Consider the following 25793-nt stretch of genomic DNA (forward strand, 5'->3'; position numbering starts at 1 on the left):
CTCACAGAAACTCTTATTCTCTCCATCACTAAACTCGCCCATACTCTGTTCTCCTTTACTCTCACATCATATTCTTTCAATTCTCTCACTGCTGAGGAGTTCATTCTCCAATTGCAACTTGGCTTTGATCCTTACTTGAGTTCATTCTCTTGATCAAAGTCTCTCCTTTATCCATCTTACCAATCGTGAAACCCATCCATCGATTCCCACCCACAAAATCATCTATCATCACCTTTTTACACTTCCGCAAAACACCCATCAAATCATCAAACCGTTGATCCAACCTTCAAAGATCAGGGAAAGTGAACCCTAATACAACCAGGGTTCTATCAGGTGGTATCAGAGCAGATTGAAGGCTCGTGATCTAGGGTTTGTCATAAAAACTCTTTGAATTCTTCTCTCTTTCGTTTTTGGGAACCTCGTTTGATCTCTCTGTTTCTGTGAATCTATCATCTCTTATCTATCTATCTAATATTGCGGGGGGGCCAACCAGTTAAAAAAAAAAAAAAAAGAAAGATCAAAGTATCTGAGAAAGCTGAAGAGAAATCCAGCTAGACTGAAGAGAAATCCAGTCTCTGGTGGTAAAGCTCCCTGCCCATTAAATCCCTTAATACTGTCTATCTCTTTCTTTAGTTTGGGTTGGGGTTTTGTTCTTTGAGGCATTGATCTTTGTTGGCTGCTGAGCTATTGGATTCACAAGAAAACTCACCACAAAGTTGAGAGAAACACTTGAGAGAAACACTTGTGAGGCTTCGGCTATCTTCCTTGTGTACTAAGTTTTCTTGTTGAGCTTCTTATCAGGAAACCATGTCTGATGAAGATCATGAACGAGAAGAATCTCCTACTCGTAGGATTGATAAGTTACAGATGGAATCCTTGATGGCCACTTTGTTGAATGTCATAGAAAAGAAATTTGAAACTGAAAGAAACCACTCTGCTACTAACAATGTTTTAGGCTCTTCTTCTCAGGTCAGGAAAGCTGCGAGGGAGAAAAGAAGAGGAAAACGAGTTGATACTGGAGCTGATGTTGAAGATCTTTCCTCTTCTGGTAGGAGTTCTGATGAAAACCGATCAATAAGGACCTTGTCTCAGGGCAGATCACACAGAGCAGATCGTCGCAGGCCAGATGATAGTCTTGGTAATATTAAGCTCAGAGTACCAGTCTTCAGTGGTACCAGCAATCCAGACGATTACCTTGATTGGGAAAAGAAGATAGAGTTGATCTTTGAATGTCACAGCTACTCAGAGCTAAAGAAGGTTAGACTTGCAGCAACTGAGTTCAATGGTTATGCTCTTCACTGGTGGGATCAGATTACTTCAACAAGAAGAAGAACCGGAGAAGCAGCAGTGTCAGGTTGGTTTGAACTCAAGACTCTCATGAGGAAAAGGTTTGTTCCAAGTCATTACCACAAGGATGTTCATCAGAAACTAAGGAGGCTCACTCAAGGAGCTAAAAGCGTGGAGGATTACTACCAAGAAATGGAGACTCTCATGATCAAGGCGTCTGTTGTTGAGGATTCTAATGCAACTATGGCTCGGTTCCAAGCTGGTCTCAACAGAGAACTACAAGATCGATTGGAGCTACAGGATTATGAGGACATTTATGAGCTTCTTCACAAAGCTATCCTCATTGAGCAACAACAGAAGAGAAAGGCTAGCTCCAAGGGTTCTTACGGTAACAACTACAGAACCAGCAAGGATGACAAGAGTCTAGCTAAACCAAAGGAGGAATCTAAGACTTTTCAGCGTGATGACAAAGGGAAAGCATCAACCACAAGGGCCAGAGACGTCAAATGTTTCAAGTGTCATGGATTTGGGCATTATGCCAATGAATGTACCAACAAGAAAGTCATGCTACTCTTGGATAATGGAGACATCGTTTCTGAAGAAGAGAAAGTGGTGACATCTGAAGAAGAACAAGTGGACTATCCAGTTCATGGACAACTCCTGGTCACTAGAAGGTCTCTCCAAGTTCAACCCAAGCCAGAAGACAATAATCAAAGGGAGAATCTCTTTCACACTCGTTGTACTGTTTATGATAAAGTTTGTAGCTTGATTATAGATGGTGGGAGTTGTACTAATGTTGCTAGTGAGTCTCTTGTAGCAAAGCTTGGATTGAAAACAGGAAAGCATCCTAAACCTTACCCACTTCAATGGTTGAAAGAAGGAGGCGAGTTGATGGTCACTGAACAAGTAATGGTTCCTATAACCATTGGGAGATACCAATATGAGATAGTGTGTGATGTTCTACCTATGGATTCCAGCCACATCCTCTTAGGAAGGCCCTGGCAGTTTGATAAAAGAGCAATCCATGATGGTTTTACAAACCGCCATTCTTTCACCCACCGAGACAAGAAGATTGTTCTAGCTCCTTTATCTCCACAAGAAGTGCATGAGGATCAACTGCAGCTGAAACTCCGACGCCAAGAAGCCAAGAAAGATTCAACTGAATCACAAAAGATGGGGTCTAATCTTATGGCCAAAAACAGTGAGGTTAAGAAAGCTCTCTTTCTTAAACAGCCTTTACTTCTCTTTGTTTTTAAAGGTGCACTAACTGCTTCTAACCTTGCACCGGAGCTTCCGAAAGAGTATCAATTTATCTTGCAGGACTATAGTGATGTGTTTCCAGAAGATAGTCCAACTGGTCTGCCTCCATTTCGTGGTATTGAACACCAAATAGATTTGGTTCCTGGTGCCTCTCTTCCTAACCGGCCAGCCTATAGAACCAATCCAGATGAGACCAAAGAACTGCAAAGACAAGTTAAGGAACTGATGGAGAAAGGACACATTAGAGAAAGCATGAGTCCATGTGCTGTGCCTGTGCTCTTGGTGCCAAAGAAAGATGGAAGCTGGCGCATGTGTGTTGACTGCAGAGCCATTAACAACATCACTGTAAAGTACAGGTATCCTATCCCTAGACTCGATGATATGTTAGATGAATTGCACGGTTCTTGTGTGTTCTCTAAGATAGATTTGAAAAGTGGTTATCATCAAATTAGGATGAGGGAAGGGGATGAATGGAAAACAGCGTTCAAAACAAAACATGGGTTGTATGAGTGGCTTGTTATGCCATTTGGACTTACAAATGCACCTAGCACTTTCATGAGATTGATGAATCATGTTCTAAGAGCTTTCATAGGTCACTTTGTTGTAGTTTACTTTGATGATATTTTGATCTACAGCAAGAGTATGAATGAACATGTTAATCATCTGAAAACTATTTTGGAAGTGCTTAGGAAGGAGTCTCTTTTTGCTAACTTCCAGAAATGTACTTTTGGAACAGATCACCTTGTGTTTCTAGGCTTTGTTGTTACAGCTCAAGGAATCAGGGTGGATGAAGAAAAGATCAAAGCAATCCGAGAGTGGCCTATTCCAAAGAATGTGAGTGAGGTCCGGAGTTTCCATGGTTTGGCTGGTTTCTACAGGAAATTTGTGAAAGATTTCAGCACCATAGCCGCACCACTCACTGAGGTGATCAAGAAGAATGTGGGTTTTAGATGGGATAATGCACAAGAAGAAGCTTTCCAAACCTTGAAAGGGAAGTTGACTGAAGCTCCTTTACTTGCTTTACCTGATTTTTCTAAGACTTTCGAAATAGAATGTGATGCTTCTGGTGTAGGAATTGGTGCTGTACTAATGCAGGAAAAGAGACCAATTGCTTATTTCAGTGAGAAGCTAGGAGGAGCCATGGCGAATTATCCCACCTATGACAAGGAGCTATACGCTTTGATCAGGGCCCTAGAGACTTGGCAACACTACCTTTGGCCAAAAGAATTTGTGATCCACACTGATCATGAATCACTCAAACATCTCAAAGAGCAGCACAAGCTTAACAAGAGGCACGCCAAATGGGTAGAATTCCTTGAAACTTTTCCTTATGTGATTCATTACAAACAAGGAAAAGAAAATGTGGTAGCTGATGCTTTGTCTAGGAGGTATGTTTTGCTTGCTGCCATGGAAACAAAACTGTTAGGATTTGATCAGATTAAGACTTACTATGCTGATGATCCTGATTTCAAAGTAGTGTTCAAAGATTGTGAAAAGCATGCTAGTGGGAAGTACTTTAGGTCTGATGGGTTTCTTTTCTTTGAGACTCGTCTATGCTTACCTCAGTGTTCTTTGAGAGAATTGTATCTTAGGGAATCTCATGGAGGTGGACTAATGGGACACTTTGGCGTTGATAAGACACTCAGCACCTTGAAGGAACACTTCTACTGGCCAAGCATGAAGAAAGATGTTGAGAAACACTGCAGCCGATGCATAGTTTGCACTCAAGCTAAAGCTAAGAACCGACCTCAAGGTTTGTACACTCCCCTCCCTATTCCTGATGCACCCTGGGTAGACTTATCAATGGATTTTGTGCTTGGATTGCCTAGAACTAAGAGAGGAAGGGATTCGATTTTTGTGGTAGTAGACAGGTTTTCAAAAATGGCACATTTTATTGCTTGCAACAAGACTGATAGTGCTGTTAATGTTGCTGATCTTTTCTTTAGAGAAGTTGTGCGTTTGCATGGAATGCCTAGAACCATTGTGTCTGATAGGGATACTAAGTTCCTTAGTTACTTCTGAAAAACTCTTTGGTCTAGGTTGGGAACTAAGCTTTTGTTTTCTACTACTTGTCACCCTCAGACTGATGGACAAACTGAAGTAGTTAATAGAACTTTGTCATCTCTTTTGCGTACTGTGGTTAAGAAAAACATTAAGTCTTGGGAAGATTGTTTACCTCATGTTGAGTTTGCTTACAATCATTCAGTTCATAGAACCACTAAGCATTCTCCTTTCCAAATTGTGTATGGTTTTAGTCCTTTGACTCCGCTGGATCTTTTGCCTTTGCCCATTAATGAACAGACTAACCTTGATGGAAAGGCCAAGGCCGAATATGTTGTTTCTTTGCATGAGCAGGTTAAGAAGAACATTGAAGAAAGAACTAAGGCTTATGCAAAGCAAGCTAACAAAAAGAGGCGTGAGCTGATTCTAGAACCAGGAGACTTGGTGTCAATTTACTTGAGGAAAGATAGATTCCCTGCTGAAAGAAAGTCTAAACTTCTACCAAGGACAGATGGACCTTTCAAAGTGCTTGAACGGATCAACAACAATGCTTATAAGATTGATCTTGAAGGGAAGTACACTGTTAGCTCTACTTTCAATGTTGCTAATCTGATTCCTTATCATGCTGACGAGTTGGTTTCTTATGATGATCTAGATTTGAGGACAAATCCTTTTAAAGGAGGAGGGGATGATGCACCCATGGTTGAGCTAGAAGAGAGTGTTGGAGCTGAACTGGAGCTAAGTAGCAGTGACACTGAAGATGAAGAAGGAGCAGCTCGGAACAAAGAAGTGACATCTCTCTCAAACCCATCTGATCAAGCCCATGATTCTTTCTCTTTTCCTCATGGCCCAGTCACAAGATCTCAAACCAGAAGATTGAGGAATTCAATCTCGATGTTGGTTTACTCCAAACCAAACCAAATCGATGACCAAGACCAAGTCAAGCTCTTTAATCATTCAGTCTTTGGTCCTGCCTAGTTTTTCCTTTTTCTTTCTCGTAAACTACAAGTCTTAGTCTTTGCTTTGTTTTCCCATGTTGTTTTCCTTTTCTACAAATACTTTGGTTTCGATTTCAATAAGATCATTCACCTTTTTGATTAAAAATCTCTCTTATCATTGTGAATCCCTTGTTCATCTTTGAACATTGATCTGCTGAGGAGTTCATTCTCCAATTGCAACTTGGCTTTGATCCTTACTTGAGTTCATTCTCTTGATCAAAGTCTCTCCTTTATCCATCTTACCAATCGTGAAACCCATCCATCGATTCCCACCCACAAAATCATCTATCATCACCTTTTTACCATTCCGCAAAACACCCATCAAATCATCAAACCGTTGATCCAACCTTCAAAGATCAGGGAAAGTGAACCCTAATACAACCAGGGTTCTATCAACCACTAATCAGTGGAGAATAACCAGGAAGTTGAATAAATCTCATAGGAGTTGTGAGTAAGAAGATATCCCACTTTCTATCCAGATGATTCCAGATTAGCCTGTTCGGACATATGGCAATATCTTCATGATTCTTATCAAACCAGGATGAACCACGATCTAAGAAGCTTTATTTGGAACCACTAATCAGTGGAGAATAACCAGGAAGTTGAATAAATCTCATAGGAGTTGTGAGTAAGAAGATATCCCACTTTCTATCCAGATGATTCCAGATTAGCCTGTTCGGACATATGGCAATATCTTCATGATTCTTATCAAACCAGGATGAACCACGATCTAAGAAGCTTTATTTGGAACCACTAATCAGTGGAGAATAACCAGGAAGTTGAATAAATCTCATAGGAGTTGTGAGTAAGAAGATATCCCACTTTCTATCCAGATGATTCCAGATTAGCCTGTTCGGACATATGGCAATATCTTCATGATTCTTATCAAACCAGGATGAACCACGATCTAAGAAGCTTTATTTGGAACCACTAATCAGTGGAGAATAACCAGGAAGTTGAATAAATCTCATAGGAGTTGTGAGTAAGAAGATATCCCACTTTCTATCCAGATGATTCCAGATTAGCCTGTTCGGACATATGGCAATATCTTCATGATTCTTATCAAACCAGGATGAACCACGATCTAAGAAGCTTTATTTGGAACCACTAATCAGTGGAGAATAACCAGGAAGTTGAATAAATCTCATAGGAGTTGTGAGTAAGAAGATATCCCACTTTCTATCCAGATGATTCCAGATTAGCCTGTTCGGACATATGGCAATATCTTCATGATTCTTATCAAACCAGGATGAACCACGATCTAAGAAGCTTTATTTGGAACCACTAATCAGTGGAGAATAACCAGGAAGTTGAATAAATCTCATAGGAGTTGTGAGTAAGAAGATATCCCACTTTCTATCCAGATGATTCCAGATTAGCCTGTTCGGACATATGGCAATATCTTCATGATTCTTATCAAACCAGGATGAACCACGATCTAAGAAGCTTTATTTGGAACCACTAATCAGTGGAGAATAACCAGGAAGTTGAATAAATCTCATAGGAGTTGTGAGTAAGAAGATATCCCACTTTCTATCCAGATGATTCCAGATTAGCCTGTTCGGACATATGGCAATATCTTCATGATTCTTATCAAACCAGGATGAACCACGATCTAAGAAGCTTTATTTGGAACCACTAATCAGTGGAGAATAACCAGGAAGTTGAATAAATCTCATAGGAGTTGTGAGTAAGAAGATATCCCACTTTCTATCCAGATGATTCCAGATTAGCCTGTTCGGACATATGGCAATATCTTCATGATTCTTATCAAACCAGGATGAACCACGATCTAAGAAGCTTTATTTGGAACCACTAATCAGTGGAGAATAACCAGGAAGTTGAATAAATCTCATAGGAGTTGTGAGTAAGAAGATATCCCACTTTCTATCCAGATGATTCCAGATTAGCCTGTTCGGACATATGGCAATATCTTCATGATTCTTATCAAACCAGGATGAACCACGATCTAAGAAGCTTTATTTGGAACCACTAATCAGTGGAGAATAACCAGGAAGTTGAATAAATCTCATAGGAGTTGTGAGTAAGAAGATATCCCACTTTCTATCCAGATGATTCCAGATTAGCCTGTTCGGACATATGGCAATATCTTCATGATTCTTATCAAACCAGGATGAACCACGATCTAAGAAGCTTTATTTGGAACCACTAATCAGTGGAGAATAACCAGGAAGTTGAATAAATCTCATAGGAGTTGTGAGTAAGAAGATATCCCACTTTCTATCCAGATGATTCCAGATTAGCCTGTTCGGACATATGGCAATATCTTCATGATTCTTATCAAACCAGGATGAACCACGATCTAAGAAGCTTTATTTGGAACCACTAATCAGTGGAGAATAACCAGGAAGTTGAATAAATCTCATAGGAGTTGTGAGTAAGAAGATATCCCACTTTCTATCCAGATGATTCCAGATTAGCCTGTTCGGACATATGGCAATATCTTCATGATTCTTATCAAACCAGGATGAACCACGATCTAAGAAGCTTTATTTGGAACCACTAATCAGTGGAGAATAACCAGGAAGTTGAATAAATCTCATAGGAGTTGTGAGTAAGAAGATATCCCACTTTCTATCCAGATGATTCCAGATTAGCCTGTTCGGACATATGGCAATATCTTCATGATTCTTATCAAACCAGGATGAACCACGATCTAAGAAGCTTTATTTGGAACCACTAATCAGTGGAGAATAACCAGGAAGTTGAATAAATCTCATAGGAGTTGTGAGTAAGAAGATATCCCACTTTCTATCCAGATGATTCCAGATTAGCCTGTTCGGACATATGGCAATATCTTCATGATTCTTATCAAACCAGGATGAACCACGATCTAAGAAGCTTTATTTGGAACCACTAATCAGTGGAGAATAACCAGGAAGTTGAATAAATCTCATAGGAGTTGTGAGTAAGAAGATATCCCACTTTCTATCCAGATGATTCCAGATTAGCCTGTTCGGACATATGGCAATATCTTCATGATTCTTATCAAACCAGGATGAACCACGATCTAAGAAGCTTTATTTGGAACCACTAATCAGTGGAGAATAACCAGGAAGTTGAATAAATCTCATAGGAGTTGTGAGTAAGAAGATATCCCACTTTCTATCCAGATGATTCCAGATTAGCCTGTTCGGACATATGGCAATATCTTCATGATTCTTATCAAACCAGGATGAACCACGATCTAAGAAGCTTTATTTGGAACCACTAATCAGTGGAGAATAACCAGGAAGTTGAATAAATCTCATAGGAGTTGTGAGTAAGAAGATATCCCACTTTCTATCCAGATGATTCCAGATTAGCCTGTTCGGACATATGGCAATATCTTCATGATTCTTATCAAACCAGGATGAACCACGATCTAAGAAGCTTTATTTGGAACCACTAATCAGTGGAGAATAACCAGGAAGTTGAATAAATCTCATAGGAGTTGTGAGTAAGAAGATATCCCACTTTCTATCCAGATGATTCCAGATTAGCCTGTTCGGACATATGGCAATATCTTCATGATTCTTATCAAACCAGGATGAACCACGATCTAAGAAGCTTTATTTGGAACCACTAATCAGTGGAGAATAACCAGGAAGTTGAATAAATCTCATAGGAGTTGTGAGTAAGAAGATATCCCACTTTCTATCCAGATGATTCCAGATTAGCCTGTTCGGACATATGGCAATATCTTCATGATTCTTATCAAACCAGGATGAACCACGATCTAAGAAGCTTTATTTGGAACCACTAATCAGTGGAGAATAACCAGGAAGTTGAATAAATCTCATAGGAGTTGTGAGTAAGAAGATATCCCACTTTCTATCCAGATGATTCCAGATTAGCCTGTTCGGACATATGGCAATATCTTCATGATTCTTATCAAACCAGGATGAACCACGATCTAAGAAGCTTTATTTGGAACCACTAATCAGTGGAGAATAACCAGGAAGTTGAATAAATCTCATAGGAGTTGTGAGTAAGAAGATATCCCACTTTCTATCCAGATGATTCCAGATTAGCCTGTTCGGACATATGGCAATATCTTCATGATTCTTATCAAACCAGGATGAACCACGATCTAAGAAGCTTTATTTGGAACCACTAATCAGTGGAGAATAACCAGGAAGTTGAATAAATCTCATAGGAGTTGTGAGTAAGAAGATATCCCACTTTCTATCCAGATGATTCCAGATTAGCCTGTTCGGACATATGGCAATATCTTCATGATTCTTATCAAACCAGGATGAACCACGATCTAAGAAGCTTTATTTGGAACCACTAATCAGTGGAGAATAACCAGGAAGTTGAATAAATCTCATAGGAGTTGTGAGTAAGAAGATATCCCACTTTCTATCCAGATGATTCCAGATTAGCCTGTTCGGACATATGCCATTATCTTCATGATTCTTATCAAACCAGGATGAACCACGATCTAAGAAGCTTTATTTGGAACCACTAATCAGTGGAGAATAACCAGGAAGTTGAATAAATCTCATAGGAGTTGTGAGTAAGAAGATATCCCACTTTCTATCCAGATGATTCCAGATTAGCCTGTTCGGACATATGGCAATATCTTCATGATTCTTATCAAACCAGGATGAACCACGATCTAAGAAGCTTTATTTGGAACCACTAATCAGTGGAGAATAACCAGGAAGTTGAATAAATCTCATAGGAGTTGTGAGTAAGAAGATATCCCACTTTCTATCCAGATGATTCCAGATTAGCCTGTTCGGACATATGCCATTATCTTCATGATTCTTATCAAACCAGGATGAACCACGATCTAAGAAGCTTTATTTGGAACCACTAATCAGTGGAGAATAACCAGGAAGTTGAATAAATCTCATAGGAGTTGTGAGTAAGAAGATATCCCACTTTCTATCCAGATGATTCCAGATTAGCCTGTTCGGACATATGGCAATATCTTCATGATTCTTATCAAACCAGGATGAACCACGATCTAAGAAGCTTTATTTGGAACCACTAATCAGTGGAGAATAACCAGGAAGTTGAATAAATCTCATAGGAGTTGTGAGTAAGAAGATATCCCACTTTCTATCCAGATGATTCCAGATTAGCCTGTTCGGACATATGCCATTATCTTCATGATTCTTATCAAACCAGGATGAACCACGATCTAAGAAGCTTTATTTGGAACCACTAATCAGTGGAGAATAACCAGGAAGTTGAATAAATCTCATAGGAGTTGTGAGTAAGAAGATATCCCACTTTCTATCCAGATGATTCCAGATTAGCCTGTTCGGACATATGGCAATATCTTCATGATTCTTATCAAACCAGGATGAACCACGATCTAAGAAGCTTTATTTGGAACCACTAATCAGTGGAGAATAACCAGGAAGTTGAATAAATCTCATAGGAGTTGTGAGTAAGAAGATATCCCACTTTCTATCCAGATGATTCCAGATTAGCCTGTTCGGACATATGCCATTATCTTCATGATTCTTATCAAACCAGGATGAACCACGATCTAAGAAGCTTTATTTGGAACCACTAATCAGTGGAGAATAACCAGGAAGTTGAATAAATCTCATAGGAGTTGTGAGTAAGAAGATATCCCACTTTCTATCCAGATGATTCCAGATTAGCCTGTTCGGACATATGCCATTATCTTCATGATTCTTATCAAACCAGGATGAACCACGATCTAAGAAGCTTTATTTGGAACCACTAATCAGTGGAGAATAACCAGGAAGTTGAATAAATCTCATAAGTGTTGTGAGCAAGAAGATATCCCACCTTCTATCCAGATGATTCCAGATTAGCCTGTTCAAGGGGGAGGGTATGATGAGGACATCAAATCAGAACCAACCATGGAGAAAGAAATTAGGAGAAAACCAGTGGAGAGCATGAAGCTGAGAGAAGCTATAGAAGCTGGCCAGGACATATGTGCAATCAAAATGCCATATCTTACACACCAGGAGGAATTAATTCATGAAACCGGTTTTGTTGGATTCTACACTCAACAAGAGCACGCAGGAAATTGGTTTCATAGCAAAAGGATAAATGGTTTAGGAGATATACCATTTTCAAGTCAAAGGTGGCCCGACTTGCCTTATTTAGAAGATCAGGAGCATATCATATGTCAAGCTAAATATTGGCGTCCAGGAGACTTTGTGCTACTTCTAGAAGCACTCCACAGCCCATTAAGAAGCACCAGCACACACTGGATCAGGCGGATCCTTGAAGAATTCATTCAAATCAAACCGGAGCTAAATAAGGAAGATTGGACAATTGTTTGGTTTGATCATTACCAAACCAAGATATGGCGACCAGGAGACATTCTACACTTACCAGAGGAGCTTGAAGACATATTGAGAGCATTCAAATCGCAGCACACCAAGAGGAGAAGAATATGGAGCAGTTTGCCTTATTTGGATTCGAGCAACATTTTATTCAAAGATCTCCAACGGCTCTTTCCATCTTTCCTTGGAGCTTTGAAGACATATTCAGTGAACCAGGATATTCCTAGACGTCATCAGTTCATGCCTAAGTTATCAAGACTCAAGAAATCCCCCCCCCCCATTCAGCCAAATCCCCCAAACTACTCCAACAGCTAGTTTTGCAAGTTTCTGTTTATTTCTTTTATTTTGAGCATTATATAAGCTCAATAGCACTCCCATTGTAGCAGCACGTTTTTATCATCTAAGTTTAATACAAAGTATTGTTTTTCCTTTCAAAGTTTGTCTTTGAATTGATTTGTTCTTTAGAAGTCAGAGTTGTGAGAAGCACTTTGTTTTCTTTAGATCTGTGAATTAGGTTGTTTGAGAGAGTCAAATAGCTTTATTCATCATAGGTTGAGAGAGTCAATCACTTCATTCCATCTAACCACCAGATTGAGAGATTCAATCTAACATCCAATCCGCCAATCCCCTTCAAATCCATCAACTGACTAGGCTGAAAGAGTTATACGACCAGCAGCTTGGTTCAATCAATCTATCCTTGTGAGGCTCAGTTTTGTGCCTGTATCACAAAGCTATTTTGGTAGAGCAACAAGTTAAGGAAGAAGTCATGCGCGTGGCAGCTATAGTTCCAGTAGATACCAGACTTCTAAGGAAGACAAACCAAGCTATCAGAAAGAGGTCAAGCCACAGCCAAAGGAAGAGTCTAAGCCTAGTAGCATCTACAGCAAGGATAAAGGTAAAACAGAGGCTACCAGCTCGCGTGCAAGAGATGTGAAGTGCTTTAAGTGTCAAGGGCGTGGGCACTATGCTAATGAGTGTACCAACAAGAGAGTTATGGTTCTCTTAGAGAATGGCGAGTATGAATCTGAAGATGAAAGACCAGAGACTGAGCAAGAATCTTCAGAAGCAGAGTATGAAGAGAAACCAGTTCACGGTAGGCTTTTGGTTGCAAGAAGGACTCTCAGCTTGCAAAACAAAACCGAGGAGCTAGAGCAAAGAGAAAACCTGTTCTACACTCGTTGTATGGTGCAAGGAAAAGTTTGTAGTCTGATAATTGATGGTGGAAGCTGTGTTAATGTTGCTAGTGAAATGGTAAAGAAGCTTAGCTTGAAGACTCAAAAACATCCTAGACCATACCGACTACAATGGCTCAACGAAGAAGGGGAAATGAAGGTATCCACACAGGTGTCAATTCCTTTATCCATTGTAAGATATGAAGATGAGATCCTATGTGATGTGATACCAATGGAAGCCAGTCATATCTTGCTTGGGAGACCATGGCAGTTTGATAGACGAGTTACACACAATGGCTTTACTAACAAGCATACCTTTGAGTTCAACGGCAAGAAGACTACCCTGGTACCTCTGACTCCTAAAGAAGTGCATCAAGATCAGCTAAAGCTTCAGAAAAAGAAAGAAATAGATCTTAAACCAGAACAGAGCAAGCAGCACAACTTCTATGCCAAAACTGGTGACATCAAAAGATCTCTCTACTCTAATCAATCAGTTCTTTTATTTGTTTTAAAAGAATCTCTTGTTAGTTAACTGATTGCACACCGGTGTATCCGAGTGAGATGTCAGCTCTTTTACAGGATTATCAAGATGTGTTTCCAGAAGAGAGTCCCACTGGTTTACCACCTATACGAGGGATTGAGCATCAGAGAGACTTTGTACCAGGTTCTACTCTTCCCAATAGACCAGCCTACAGAACTAACCCGGTTGAGACCAAGGAGCTACAAAGGCAGGTTGAGGAACTGATGGAGAAAGGCCACATCCGTGAGAGCATGAGTCCTTGTGCTGTTCCAGTGCTCCTGGTGCCTAAGTGTGAGAATTGATAGATTATGGAATCAAAGAGAGATAAGTGTCTGGAGAAATGAAGAACACTGATGAACAAGAGAGAGAGAGGTAAAAACGAAATTGAGAGAGAGAGAGAGAGAGAGAGAGAGAGACAAAGAGAGAAAATGATTTCTTAGTTTATTATCTTGGTGAGGTGATTACATATATAGGCAATACAAATATCTTGCTGAGCTATTAATTTAATAGTTCTCAGAATGTGATTAAACTAATTAGGAAGAGTCCAACTGTTGGGGGCAGGCACAGCAGGCAGGACCACAGCAGACTGAACTTGAAAGTGACAGGACCTAACGGTCACATTGTGCTCCATTTCCTTAGCTCTTCACATGATGCATCTCTGGCTGTGTTCCTAGCTGTCTTGGCGAGTTTACTTGTGTGTTTCCTCATCACATAAACTCGCCCCATTGGTTTCTTTGCTTGCACTCCACTCTTAGGTTGTACGGACTACCTTGCTCTTCAAGGTAACCTCTCTTCTTGATTAATTCAAATCTCTTCACACCTTGCCTCTCTACTGTAATCACCTTCACTTACTACAGTTTATTGCTTCATCTCAACACTCCCCCTCAAGCTTGACCATGTGGAACAAGTCAAGCTTGGAAGACCATGAAGCATTCCCTCATTAAAACCTTGATATGCAAAACCCAGTGGGACAAAAACATATCAAGGAAAGAGTAGAACACTTCATGGAAAGGGGATCACTGAGATGAAAGATCCACGAGTCCAAGCTTTGAATGGATGAACTCGCAAACCTTTGCACTTGCAGCCTTGGTGAAGATATCAGCCAACTGGTCTTCACTTCTGGTGTAACATGGAAGAATGATCTTCTGCTCAACAGCTTGTCTGACCTTGTGACAATCCACTTCAATGTGTTTAGTCCTCTCATGGAACACATTGTTGGATGCTATGTGTATTGCAGCTTGATTATCACAATGCATAGTGATTGGTGTTGCAGCTTCAATTCCCAAATCTTTTAGCAACCCCTTGATCCAAATCAACTCACTTGTAAGCTTCCTCATGGCTCTATATTCAGCTTCAGCACTAGAGCAAGACACCACCTTTTGCTTCTTGCTCTTCCAAGTTACCAAATTTCCTCCAATAAAAGTGCAGTATCCAGTAGTTGATCTCCTATCAACTCTGTCCCCTGCCCAATCAGCATCACAATATCCAACTATCTCAGTGTTGTTGTTGCATCCCATCCATACTCCTTGTCCTGGCGCCTCTCTTAGATACCTCAGTATCCTTTCAACCATGCTCCAGTGATACATCTTGGGATTTTGCATGTGCTGGCTTACTTGATTGACTGCAAAACACACATCTGGTCTTGTGATGGTGAGGTATATCAGCTTTCCAACCATCCTTCTATAATGCTTAACATCAGTGTATGGTTGATTCTCAATCTCCCCCTCACGCATCACTTTGTACCCATCTTCAAGTGGAGTCTTTGCAGCTTTTCTTCCTAGATCACCAGCCTCTCTTAGCAGATCCAATGTATACTTTCTTTGAGATAGGAATAGACCTTCCTTGGATCTGCATATCTCAATGCCTAGGAAGTATTTGAGCTCTCCCAAATCCTTGATATCAAATGATGACTTGAGATATGCCTTAGTTGCAAGTATGCCCTCTTTATCACTGCCAGTGATGATGATATCATCCACATATACCAAGATCACAATGATTCCCTTCTTGCTGGTCAGTGTGAACAACGTGTGGTCAGCCTCAGATTTCACAAAACCTCTTCCATTGAGCGTAGTGCTCAGTTTGTGATACCAAGCTCTAGGTGATTGCTTCAATCCATAGATGGCTTTCTTCAGTCTCAGGACATTTCCAGGCTTCACTAGATGCTCTAGACCAGGAGGTGGCTTCATGTAAACTTCATCTTCCAACTCTCCTTGTAGGAAAGCATTCTTCACATCCATCTGCCATAGATCCCACTCTAGATTTACTGCCAAAGATAGGACTATCCTTATGGTGTGCAGCTTGGCTACTGGCGCAAAGGTGTCTAGATAATCCTCTCCATAGGTCTGAGTGAAGCCTCTTGCTACCAGCCTTGTCTTACGCCTCTCTACTGTACCATCAGCATTGTATTTGATTGTGAAGATCCACCTGCTTGTTACTGCCCTCTTGCCTTTGGGTAACTCTGCTTCATACCATGTATCATTGATGATCATGGCACTAGTCTCACTTCCCACTGATTCCCTCCATTCAGCATGTTCCATGGCTTCTTCATAGGACCTTGGGATGTACTCTTGATCTAACTCCCCAATAAACACCACATGCTCTTGAGGATATTGAGCTAGAGAGCACACTGCTTGTATAGGATGAGCTACAGCTTGAGAGTTGAAGTAGACCCGGTTGTTCTTCCAGTTTGATGCTGGTTGCTTGATCCTAGCACTTCTTCTCAGTTGTGGATTTGTTGAACCTTCTTCAGGTGTCACTGATCCACTATTCTGTTGGTTTGAACTCACCACTGGCTCCTCTTGAGTACTATGATGTTGTTCTTCTTGCGCATGATTCTCAGCTTGATCATGACTTGCTGAAACATCCTCTTGATGTTGTTTAGCTTGATTGTCCCCCTCAGGATCAAGGTGAGTGATCTCTGTGTTCTCATTATCACTTCCCAATCCTGGTTGCACTGGTACTGTTTCTTGTACTTCAGGTATCCTCTCAATAGGTACACTGATGCCAAGACTCTCCATTACTCTTCTGAGACTATCAGCTCTATCTGAAGTAGGTTGGGATAGATTCTCCAAATCTTCCCAATTCTTCCCATCATAGTAACTCCTAGACTCCATGAACTTGACATCTCGTGAGATTAAGACCCTCCTGGTCTCTGGTACATAACACTTGTAGCCTTTCTGGTGAGGAGAATACCCAATGAACACTGCCTTTGTGCTTCTTGCATCAAGCTTGTTCCTCTGCCCTCCTGGTACCAATACAAAACAGATACATCCAAACACCCGCATGTGATCCAGAGATGGCTTGCTCTTGTTGAGAACTTCATAAGGAGAGATATCATTGAGAACTCTAGTTGGGGTTCTGTTGATCAGGTGACAAGCAGAAACCACAGCATCACTCCAGAACCGCTTTGGAACACTCATGTGGAACATCATTGATCTAGCCACCTCCATAAGATGCCTGTTCTTCCTCTCAGCAACTCCATTTTGCTGAGGAGTATAAGGACAGCTGGTCTGATGAATAATCCCTTGTTGAGATAAAAATTGCTTGAAAGCTCCACTTGTGTACTCTCCACCATTATCTGACCTGAGAATCTTCACCTTAGCACTGAAGTGGTTGGTGACATGAGAATGATAATTCTTGAAAGCTTCCAAGACTCTGTCCTTAGACTGGATCAGTGTTACCCAAGTGTACTTGGACTTCTCATCAATGAAGGTAACAAAGTACTTGTGATTCTCTCTGGACATACAAGGTGCAGTCCACACATCAGAGTGAACCAGGTCAAAACACTTCTCATAAATCGTGTTGGACCTTGGGAATACTGTCTTGCAATGCTTCCCCAAGATGCATGCTTCACACTCATCATTTTTAAACACCACTCCAGGAAGCATCAGATTGAGTGCTCTAGTGTGCGGATGCCCCAATCTAGCATGCCATATAGTGCTTTCAACCCCAGCAGATGTACTGACCAAACAACATGAGGAAGATTCAGCTAGTTGAGTCTTTTGGAGATGATACAGCTCCTGATGGCTGTGACCTCTTCCAATAACCTGCCCTGTCTTTAAATCTTGAAACTCAACCTCATCTGGTCTGAAGACAACCTGACAACTCAGATCAACAGTAGCTCTCCTCACAGATAACAGGTTAGATGTAAACTTAGGCATATATAAGGCAGTTGATTCCCTATCAAACAACCTAAGGTTCCCTATCCCTTCTATCTTCACCTTATCACCATTAGCTATCAGAACATTTCCAGTAGCAGGCTGGATATCACTAATCAAGTTCCTATCACTAATCATGTGATGACTAGCTCCTGAATCTATAATAATGGGTTTAGAGTCAGGAGATGATATACCAGCCTTCTTGGATGAGATAAGGGATTGGGCAGCTTTGATAAAGAGATCAAAGTCTCTCCTGGTTGCTGGACCATCAGGGTTGGTTGCGCCAGTTTCACTTCTCCACCATTCTTCTTTAGTGGAGTCACCACTGAGTGCTGAGTACATGGTTCTTCCTTGAGTCACTGGATGCTCAAACTCCTTGAGCTCATATCCATCTGGTTGACTTCTAAAGAACTCAGCTTCTTCTAAATCTGGTATCTTCCCTTCTCTAAGGAAATAGTTTATCAGATTTTTGTAGGTTGAATCCAGGTGCAGCAGTAAGCTAAGAAACCTGTCCTGCTCATAAACAACTTGAAGACTTTCCCATAAACTTCCATATCCAACTTGGAGAGTCTCCCATAGATTCCTGGCAGTTTTAATGTGAGAGTGTGCCTTCAAGATTGGCTGGGACAGAGAGTTGTATATGATTCCAAGTGCTTGCTGGTCTTCTTGAACCCACTTGTTGTCATGCTTCATGCGTGTAGCCTTACTGCCTTCTTGAGTCATCCTCTTTGAAGTTCCAGCCTTCATGATGTGGCTGTCCCAAAGTCCATGACTTCCCAAGGTGAATCTGGCCACTCTTGACCATATCAAGTAATTAGAACCCTCAAGGGTTACTGGAATAAGAATCTCTGATTTTTCCATCAAGAACAGAGTTTTGGATGAACTTTGCTATTTTTGGCAAATTCTGGAAATGAGATTGAAGAACATCCCAAGAACAGGATGAACTTTGCCAAAAATAGAGATAAAACACAGAGAATTTGCGGAAGTAAATGAGGTTTCAAAGAGCTTGTGGCTCTGATACCATGTGAGAATTGATAGATTATGGAATCAAAGAGAGATAAGTGTCTGGAGAAATGAAGAACACTGATGAACAAGAGAGAGAGAGGTAAAAACGAAATTGAGAGAGAGAGAGAGAGAGAGAGAGAGAGAGACAAAGAGAGAAAATGATTTCTTAGTTTATTATCTTGGTGAGGTGATTACATATATAGGCAATACAAATATCTTGCTGAGCTATTAATTTAATAGTTCTCAGAATGTGATTAAACTAATTAGGAAGAGTCCAACTGTTGGGGGCAGGCACAGCAGGCAGGACCACAGCAGACTGAACTTGAAAGTGACAGGACCTAACGGTCACATTGTGCTCCATTTCCTTAGCTCTTCACATGATGCATCTCTGGCTGTGTTCCTAGCTGTCTTGGCGAGTTTACTTGTGTGTTTCCTCATCACATAAACTCGCCCCATTGGTTTCTTTGCTTGCACTCCACTCTTAGGTTGTACGGACTACCTTGCTCTTCAAGGTAACCTCTCTTCTTGATTAATTCAAATCTCTTCACACCTTGCCTCTCTACTGTAATCACCTTCACTTACTACAGTTTATTGCTTCATCTCAACACTAAGAAAGATGGAAGTTGGCGCATGTGTGTTGATTGTAGAGCAATCAACAACATAACAGTGAAGTATCGCCACCCTATTCCTAGATTGGATGATATGCTTGATGAATTGTATGGTTCTAGCATCTTTTCTAAGATAGATCTTAAGAGTGGATATCACCAAATTAGGATGAAAGAGGGAGATGAATGGAAAACTGCTTTTAAAATTAAGCATGGGTTGTACGAGTGGTTAGTTATGTCCTTTGGATTAACCAATGCTCCTAGTACTTTCATGAGATTAATGAACCATTTTCTTAGGTCCTTTATAGGATTGTTTGTTGTGGTTTACTTTGATGATATCCTAGTTTACAGCCAGAGTCTAGAAGAGCATATAGGTCATCTTAAGGCTGTCCTTGATGTTTTGAGAAAAGAGAAGCTTTTTGCTAACCTTAGGAAATGCACTTTCTGTACGGATAACTTGGTCTTCCTAGGCTTTATTGTGAGTGCAGATGGAGTGAAAGTGGATCCAGAGAAGGTGAAAGCTATAAGAGAATGGCCCATCCCTAAGACAGTGAGTGAAGTAAGGAGTTTCCATGGACTTGCTGGCTTCTATAGGCGATTTGTGAGGGATTTCAGTACTATAGCCGCTCCCTTGACTGAGGTTATCAAGAAAGACGTAGGATTCAAATGGGGAGAAGCACAAGAAGCTGCATTCCAATGCCTTAAAGAGAAGCTTACTAATGCCCCTCTTCTTATACTTCCTGATTTTAATAAAACTTTTGAGATTGAATGTGATGCCTCAGGAATTGATATTGGTGCTGTTCTTATGCAGGAGAAAAGACCTATTGCATACTTCAGTGAGAAGCTTGGAGGAGCCACTCTCAACTATGCAACTTATGATAAGGAACTCTATGCTTTGGTGAGGGCCTTGCAGACTTGGCAGCATTATTTATGGCCCAAGGAGTTCGTAATCCACATTGATCCTGAGTCTCTCAAGTACCTTAAAGGCCAAAACAAGCTCAGTAAGAGGCACGCCAGATGGGTAGAATTCATTGAAACCTTCCCTTATGTGATCAAATACAAACAAGGTAAGGAGAATATAGTTGCTGATGCACTATCAAGAAGGTATGCTCTCTTAAACACTCTTGATGTTAAACTATTAGGTTTTGAGCAGATTAAAGGTATGTATGAGACTGATTCTGATTTTAAAGATGCTTATAACTCTTGTGAAAAGGTTGCTACTGGGCATTACTTTAGGCATGAAGGATTTCTTTTCTATGATAATCGTTTGTGTGTGCCTAACTGTTCTTTGAGAGAGTTATTTGTCAGGGAATCTCATGGAGGAAGCCTTATGGGTCACTTTGGTGTTACAAAGACTCTTAAAACCTTGTAGGATCACTTCTTTTGGCCTCGGATGAAAAGAGATGTGGAAAGAATTTGTGAGAGGTGTGCAACTTGTAAACAAGCTAAGTCTAAGGTTCAGTCACATGGTTTGTATACTCCTCTCCCTATTCCTTATCATCCTTGGAATGACATATCTATGGATTTCATTGTGGGATTGCCTAGAACTAGAACTGGAAAGGATTCTATCTTTGTTGTTGTTGATAGATTCTCAAAAATGGCTCATTTCATAGCATGTCACAAAACTGATGATGCATTGCATGTTGCTAACCTGTTCTTTAAAGAGATTGTGTGCATTCATGGCATGCTTAGGACTATTGTTTCTGATAGAGATGCTAAGTTTCTTAGTTATTTTTGGAAAACTCTATGGTCTAAACTAGGTACTAAACTGTTGTTCTCTACTACTTGTCATCCGCAAACTGATGGACAAACTGAAGTAGTTAATAGAACTCTAGGTACTCTCTTGCGTGCATTCATTAAAAAGAATCTGAAGTCTTGGGAAGATCATTTGCCACATTGTGAATTTGCATATAACCATGCTGTGCATTCTGCTTCTAAGTTTTCCCCTTTTGAAATTGTTTATGGGTTTAATCCCACCTCTCCTTTGGATCTAATACCTTTACCTGAGTGTGAAAGGATCAGTTTTGATGGCAAAAGGAAGGCAGAGATGGTGAAACAACTCCACGAGCAAGCTAGGCTTAATATTGAAGAGAAGACCAAGCAGTATGTTAAGCATGCCAACAAAGGAAGGCGTGAGATGATCTTTGAAGTAGGTGATCAGGTTTGGGTTCACCTAAGGAAGGAGAGATTTCTAAAGGAGAGGAAGTCCAAGCTAATGCCGAGGATTGATGGACCGTTTGAGATCATAAAGAAGATCAGCAACAATGCCTACAAGCTTGATCTCAAAGGGAAGTATGATGTAAGCAATAGCTTTAATGTTTCTGACTTAATCCCTTTTATTGCAGATGAGTTCGATTTGAGGACAAATCCTTTTCAAGAGGGAGGGGATGATATGATCATGGACCAGCATGCTGATCAAGACGAAGAGTTCCAACTAGCTAAAGAAGATGGGAAGCCTAAAGATGGTGCAACCAAAGAAGATGATGCCTTAGTCATTTCCAATGGCCCCATAACTCGATCCAAAGCTAAGATACTCAAGGAAGCTATTGGAAGATTAATCAAGAAGTGTTTGATGCATGAAGAAAGTCTTGAAGGAAGCTTGATACTTCAAGATACACTTGTTACCATCCAAGCTATCTCACCATCAAGCTGAGTGTTGTCTAGGCTAGCAAGCTATGTGTGCTCTTTTTCCTTATCTTTGTTTTTGTCCCAATGGGTTTTGCAAAGATAGGTTTTTAACGAGGCCATAGTCTTGCTGCTCAAAACTCCTAGATGATGCTCTCGGACCAACCACATGAAGAACCTTATGTTATGTTTTATTTCTCTAAGTATTTATGTCTTTTATTTTGAAAACTCTATCTATGTTGTGTCTTTAATTCTACATTGACTAAAGGAGCGTGTTCCTTTTAGTTTGAGTTGATTGGAGCCTGTTCCAAGTCTCTCACTATATATATGTGTGTGCCGCAACCCTAGTAATCTATCAAGTCTTCTTTTAATCAAAACCTTTGTGTTTTCTTCTCCCTTTGCTTTTGCGAGTTAAGAGAGTGTCTGGTGTGAAATCCAGTCTGTTGGTGTGTAATATCCAACGCCCAAGGGCTTTAGAAAGGTGTGTCATATCCGATCTAAGCCTAGGAGTATCAAGGAGCCTTTCCGCAGCCTCTTGTGTCACCATTCGATCCACCACCTTGATAAGCTTGAGTCCTTGACTCGTTTATGCAAGGATCTATCCATATCCATCCAGAGAAGCATCCTAGGAGTTCATTAAGTGGTATCAGAGCACTCTGGAAGGGGAGTTTCGATTTCTCTTATCATTCTCATCCGATCTGTTCATCACCATTCATATCATTAATAGATCTGTGTTTTTGAGTTGTTGTTCACTAGATCTGCTTCTTTTCATCATTATAACTGATAGATCTATTGTTTTTGTAATCACCATTGATAGATCTAAGAGTTTCAATCAAGTTTTCATTAAGAACTTTTCAACTTCTCATCGATCTCGTTTCAAGTTTTCAAAATCCGAAAGTTCTATTGTGTTTGTGAGTCTCGATCTGTTGTTAGAAGTAATAGATCCTTATATGTTTCATCTCATTTCGTCATCTGTTAGAATTTGATCTGTGTTGTTGTATTTCGAATCTGAAAAGGAATTCAAATCGTTGCGTATTGATCAAGTATCCTTTGCCGCCTTGTTTTAAAATTTTCTTGTTTCCTTATTTGAATCCTTTGTGTTTTGATTTCTTTGAACTACTTGTTCAAATCTTTGTGAATCAGGAAGCAATGGGATCCGAGGATGATGAGGCAACTCTTATGAGAAGAAACAAGCTATTACAAGAAGCAATAACCAAAGATATCCTTTCAGCCATGGAGAAGTTGTTGGAGGATAAACTCGATCAAAGGCTATCTGATAGACAAGACCAGAATGCTGAGCAGAGACGTGAGCCAAGGAGCAATAGGCATGGTCGTCGTGAGCATGCTGGATCAGAAGAGACTGATAACTTCTATGAGAGAAGTAGCCATAGCTCTGGATCAAGACACATCAGTAGGAGATCGCGACATGATCATGAGGGCAGAAGGCATAGGCGCAATGAGCTATCAGGATTAAAGCTTAAGATCCCTCCTTTCCATGGCAAGGCTGATCCGGATGCGTATCTTGAGTGGGAAAAGAAGATAGAGCTTGTCTTCAATTGTCAACACTACTCTGAGATTAAAAAGGTTCAAGTTGCTGCTACTGAGTTCAATGACTATGCATTGAGTTGGTGGGATCAGTTGGTTACAAACAAGAGGTGCAATGGGGAGTTTCCTATTGAGACATGGGCTGAGATGAAGTCTTTGATGCGTAGAAGGTTTGTTCCCAGCCACTATCACCGTGATCTTCACCAAAAGCTGAGGCTTCTTACCCAAGGTTCCAAGTCTGTGGAGGAATACTATCAAGAGATGGAGTTGCTTATGTTGAGAGCTAAGGTCTCTGAAGATAGTGAAGCTACCATGGCACGGTTTCTTGGTGGGCTCAACCGTGAGATACAAGACAGAGTAGAGATGCAGCACTACTTGGAGATAGAAGAGATGCTACACAAAGCTATCTTGGTAGAGCAACAAGTTAAGAGAAGAAGTCATGCGCGTGGCAGCTATAGTTCCAGTAGATACCAGACTTCTAAGGAAGACAAACCAAGCTATCAGAAAGAGGTCAAGCCACAGCCAAAGGAAGAGTCTAAGCCTAGTAGCATCTACAGCAAGGATAAAGGTAAAACAGAGGCTACCAGCTCGCGTGCAAGAGATGTGAAGTGCTTTAAGTGTCAAGGGCGTGGGCACTATGCTAATGAGTGTACCAACAAGAGAGTTATGGTTCTCTTAGAGAATGGCGAGTATGAATCTGAAGATGAAAGACCAGAGACTGAGCAAGAATCTTCAGAAGCAGAGTATGAAGAGAAACCAGTTCACAGTAGGCTTTTGGTTGCAAGAAGGACTCTCAGCTTGCAAAACAAAACCGAGGAGCTAGAGCAAAGAGAAAACCTGTTCTACACTCGTTGTACGGTGCAAGGAAAAGTTTGTAGTCTGATAATTGATGGTGGAAGCTGTGTTAATGTTGCTAGTGAGACAATGGTAAAGAAGCTTAGCTTGAAGACTCAAAAACATCCTAGACCATACCGACTACAGTGGCTCAATGAAGAAGGGGAAATGAAGGTATCCACACAGGTGTCAATTCCTTTATCCATTGTAAGATATGAAGATGAGATCCTATGTGATGTGATACCAATGGAAGCCAGTCATATCTTGCTTGGGAGACCATGGCAGTTTGATAGACGAGTTACACACAATGGCTTTACTAACAAGCATACCTTTGAGTTCAACGGCAAGAAGACTACCCTGGTACCTCTGACTCCTAAAGAAGTGCATCAAGATCAGCTACAGCTTCAGAAAAAGAAAGAAATAGATCTTAAACCAGAACAGAGCAAGCAGCACAACTTCTATGCCAAAACTGGTGACATCAAAAGATCTCTTTACTCTAATCAATCAGTTCTTTTATTTCTTTTAAAAGAATCTCTTGTTAGTTAACTGATTGCACACCGGTGTATCCGAGTGAGATGTCAGCTCTTTTACAGGATTATCAAGATGTGTTTCCAGAAGAGAGTCCCACTGGTTTACCACTTATATAAGGGATTGAGCATCAGATAGACTTTGTACCAGGTTCTACTCTTCCCAATAGACCAGCCTACAGAACTAACCCGGTTGAGACCAAGGAGCTACAAAGGCAGGTTGAGGAACTGATGGAGAAAGGCCACATCCGTGAGAGCATGAGTCCTTGTGCTGTTCCAGTGCTCCTGGTGCCTAAGAAAGATGGAAGCTGGCGCATGTGTGTTGATTGTAGAGCAATCAACAACATAACAGTGAAGTATCGCCACCCTATTCCTAGATTGGATGATATGCTTGATGAATTGCATGGTTCTAGCATCTTTTCTAAGATAGATCTTAAGAGTGGATATCACCAAATTAGGATGAAAGAGGGAGATGAATGGAAAACTGCTTTTAAAACTAAGCATGGGTTGTACGAGTGGTTAGTTATGTCCTTTGGATTAACCAATGCTCCTAGTACTTTCATGAGATTAATGAACCATGTTCTTAGGTCCTTTATAGGATTGTTTGTTGTGGTTTACTTTGATGATATCCTAGTTAACAGCCAGAGTCTAGAAGAGCATATAGGTCATCAGGCTGTCCTTAAGAGAGTGTCTGGTGTGTAGTATCCAGTCTGTTGGTGTGTAATATCCAACGCCCAAGGGCTTTAGAAAGGTGTGTCATATCCGATCTAAGCCTAGGAGTATCAAGGAGCCTTTCCGCAGCCTCTTGTGTCACCATTCGATCCACCACCTTGATAAGCTTGAGTTCTTGACTCGTTTATGCAAGGATCTATCCATATCCATCCAGAGAAGCATCCTAGGAGTTCATTAATATCCCACCTTCTATCCAGATGATTCCAGATTAGCCTGTTCGGACATATGCCATTATCTTCAT

General features: G+C 40.7%; 2 protein-coding genes across 2 annotated transcripts; both read left to right on the plus strand.

The window, feature by feature from the left end:
* The first annotated feature begins 19501 nt into the window (after positions 1-19501).
* LOC130503688 (uncharacterized mitochondrial protein AtMg00860-like) lies at positions 19502-20711 on the plus strand. The gene is made up of 6 exons (XM_056998261.1): positions 19502-19517; positions 19634-19735; positions 19778-19929; positions 20203-20290; positions 20432-20554; positions 20662-20711. Exons 1-6 carry the CDS (start codon positions 19502-19504, stop codon positions 20709-20711), a joined length of 531 nt encoding a protein of 176 aa, XP_056854241.1.
* A 793-nt stretch (positions 20712-21504) lies between these two features.
* On the plus strand, positions 21505-24765 carry LOC130503689 (uncharacterized; the record flags this gene model as incomplete). The annotated part of the gene is made up of 2 exons (XM_056998262.1): positions 21505-21588; positions 23058-24765. Coding segments are annotated over exons 1-2 (1792 nt in total), but the record flags the coding sequence as incomplete, so codon positions are not given.
* Between the last annotated feature and the right edge of the window lie 1028 nt (positions 24766-25793).

Source organism: Raphanus sativus, unplaced genomic scaffold (genome assembly GCF_000801105.2).
Source record: "Raphanus sativus cultivar WK10039 unplaced genomic scaffold, ASM80110v3 Scaffold1073, whole genome shotgun sequence".
Lineage (NCBI taxonomy): Eukaryota > Viridiplantae > Streptophyta > Magnoliopsida > Brassicales > Brassicaceae > Raphanus > Raphanus sativus.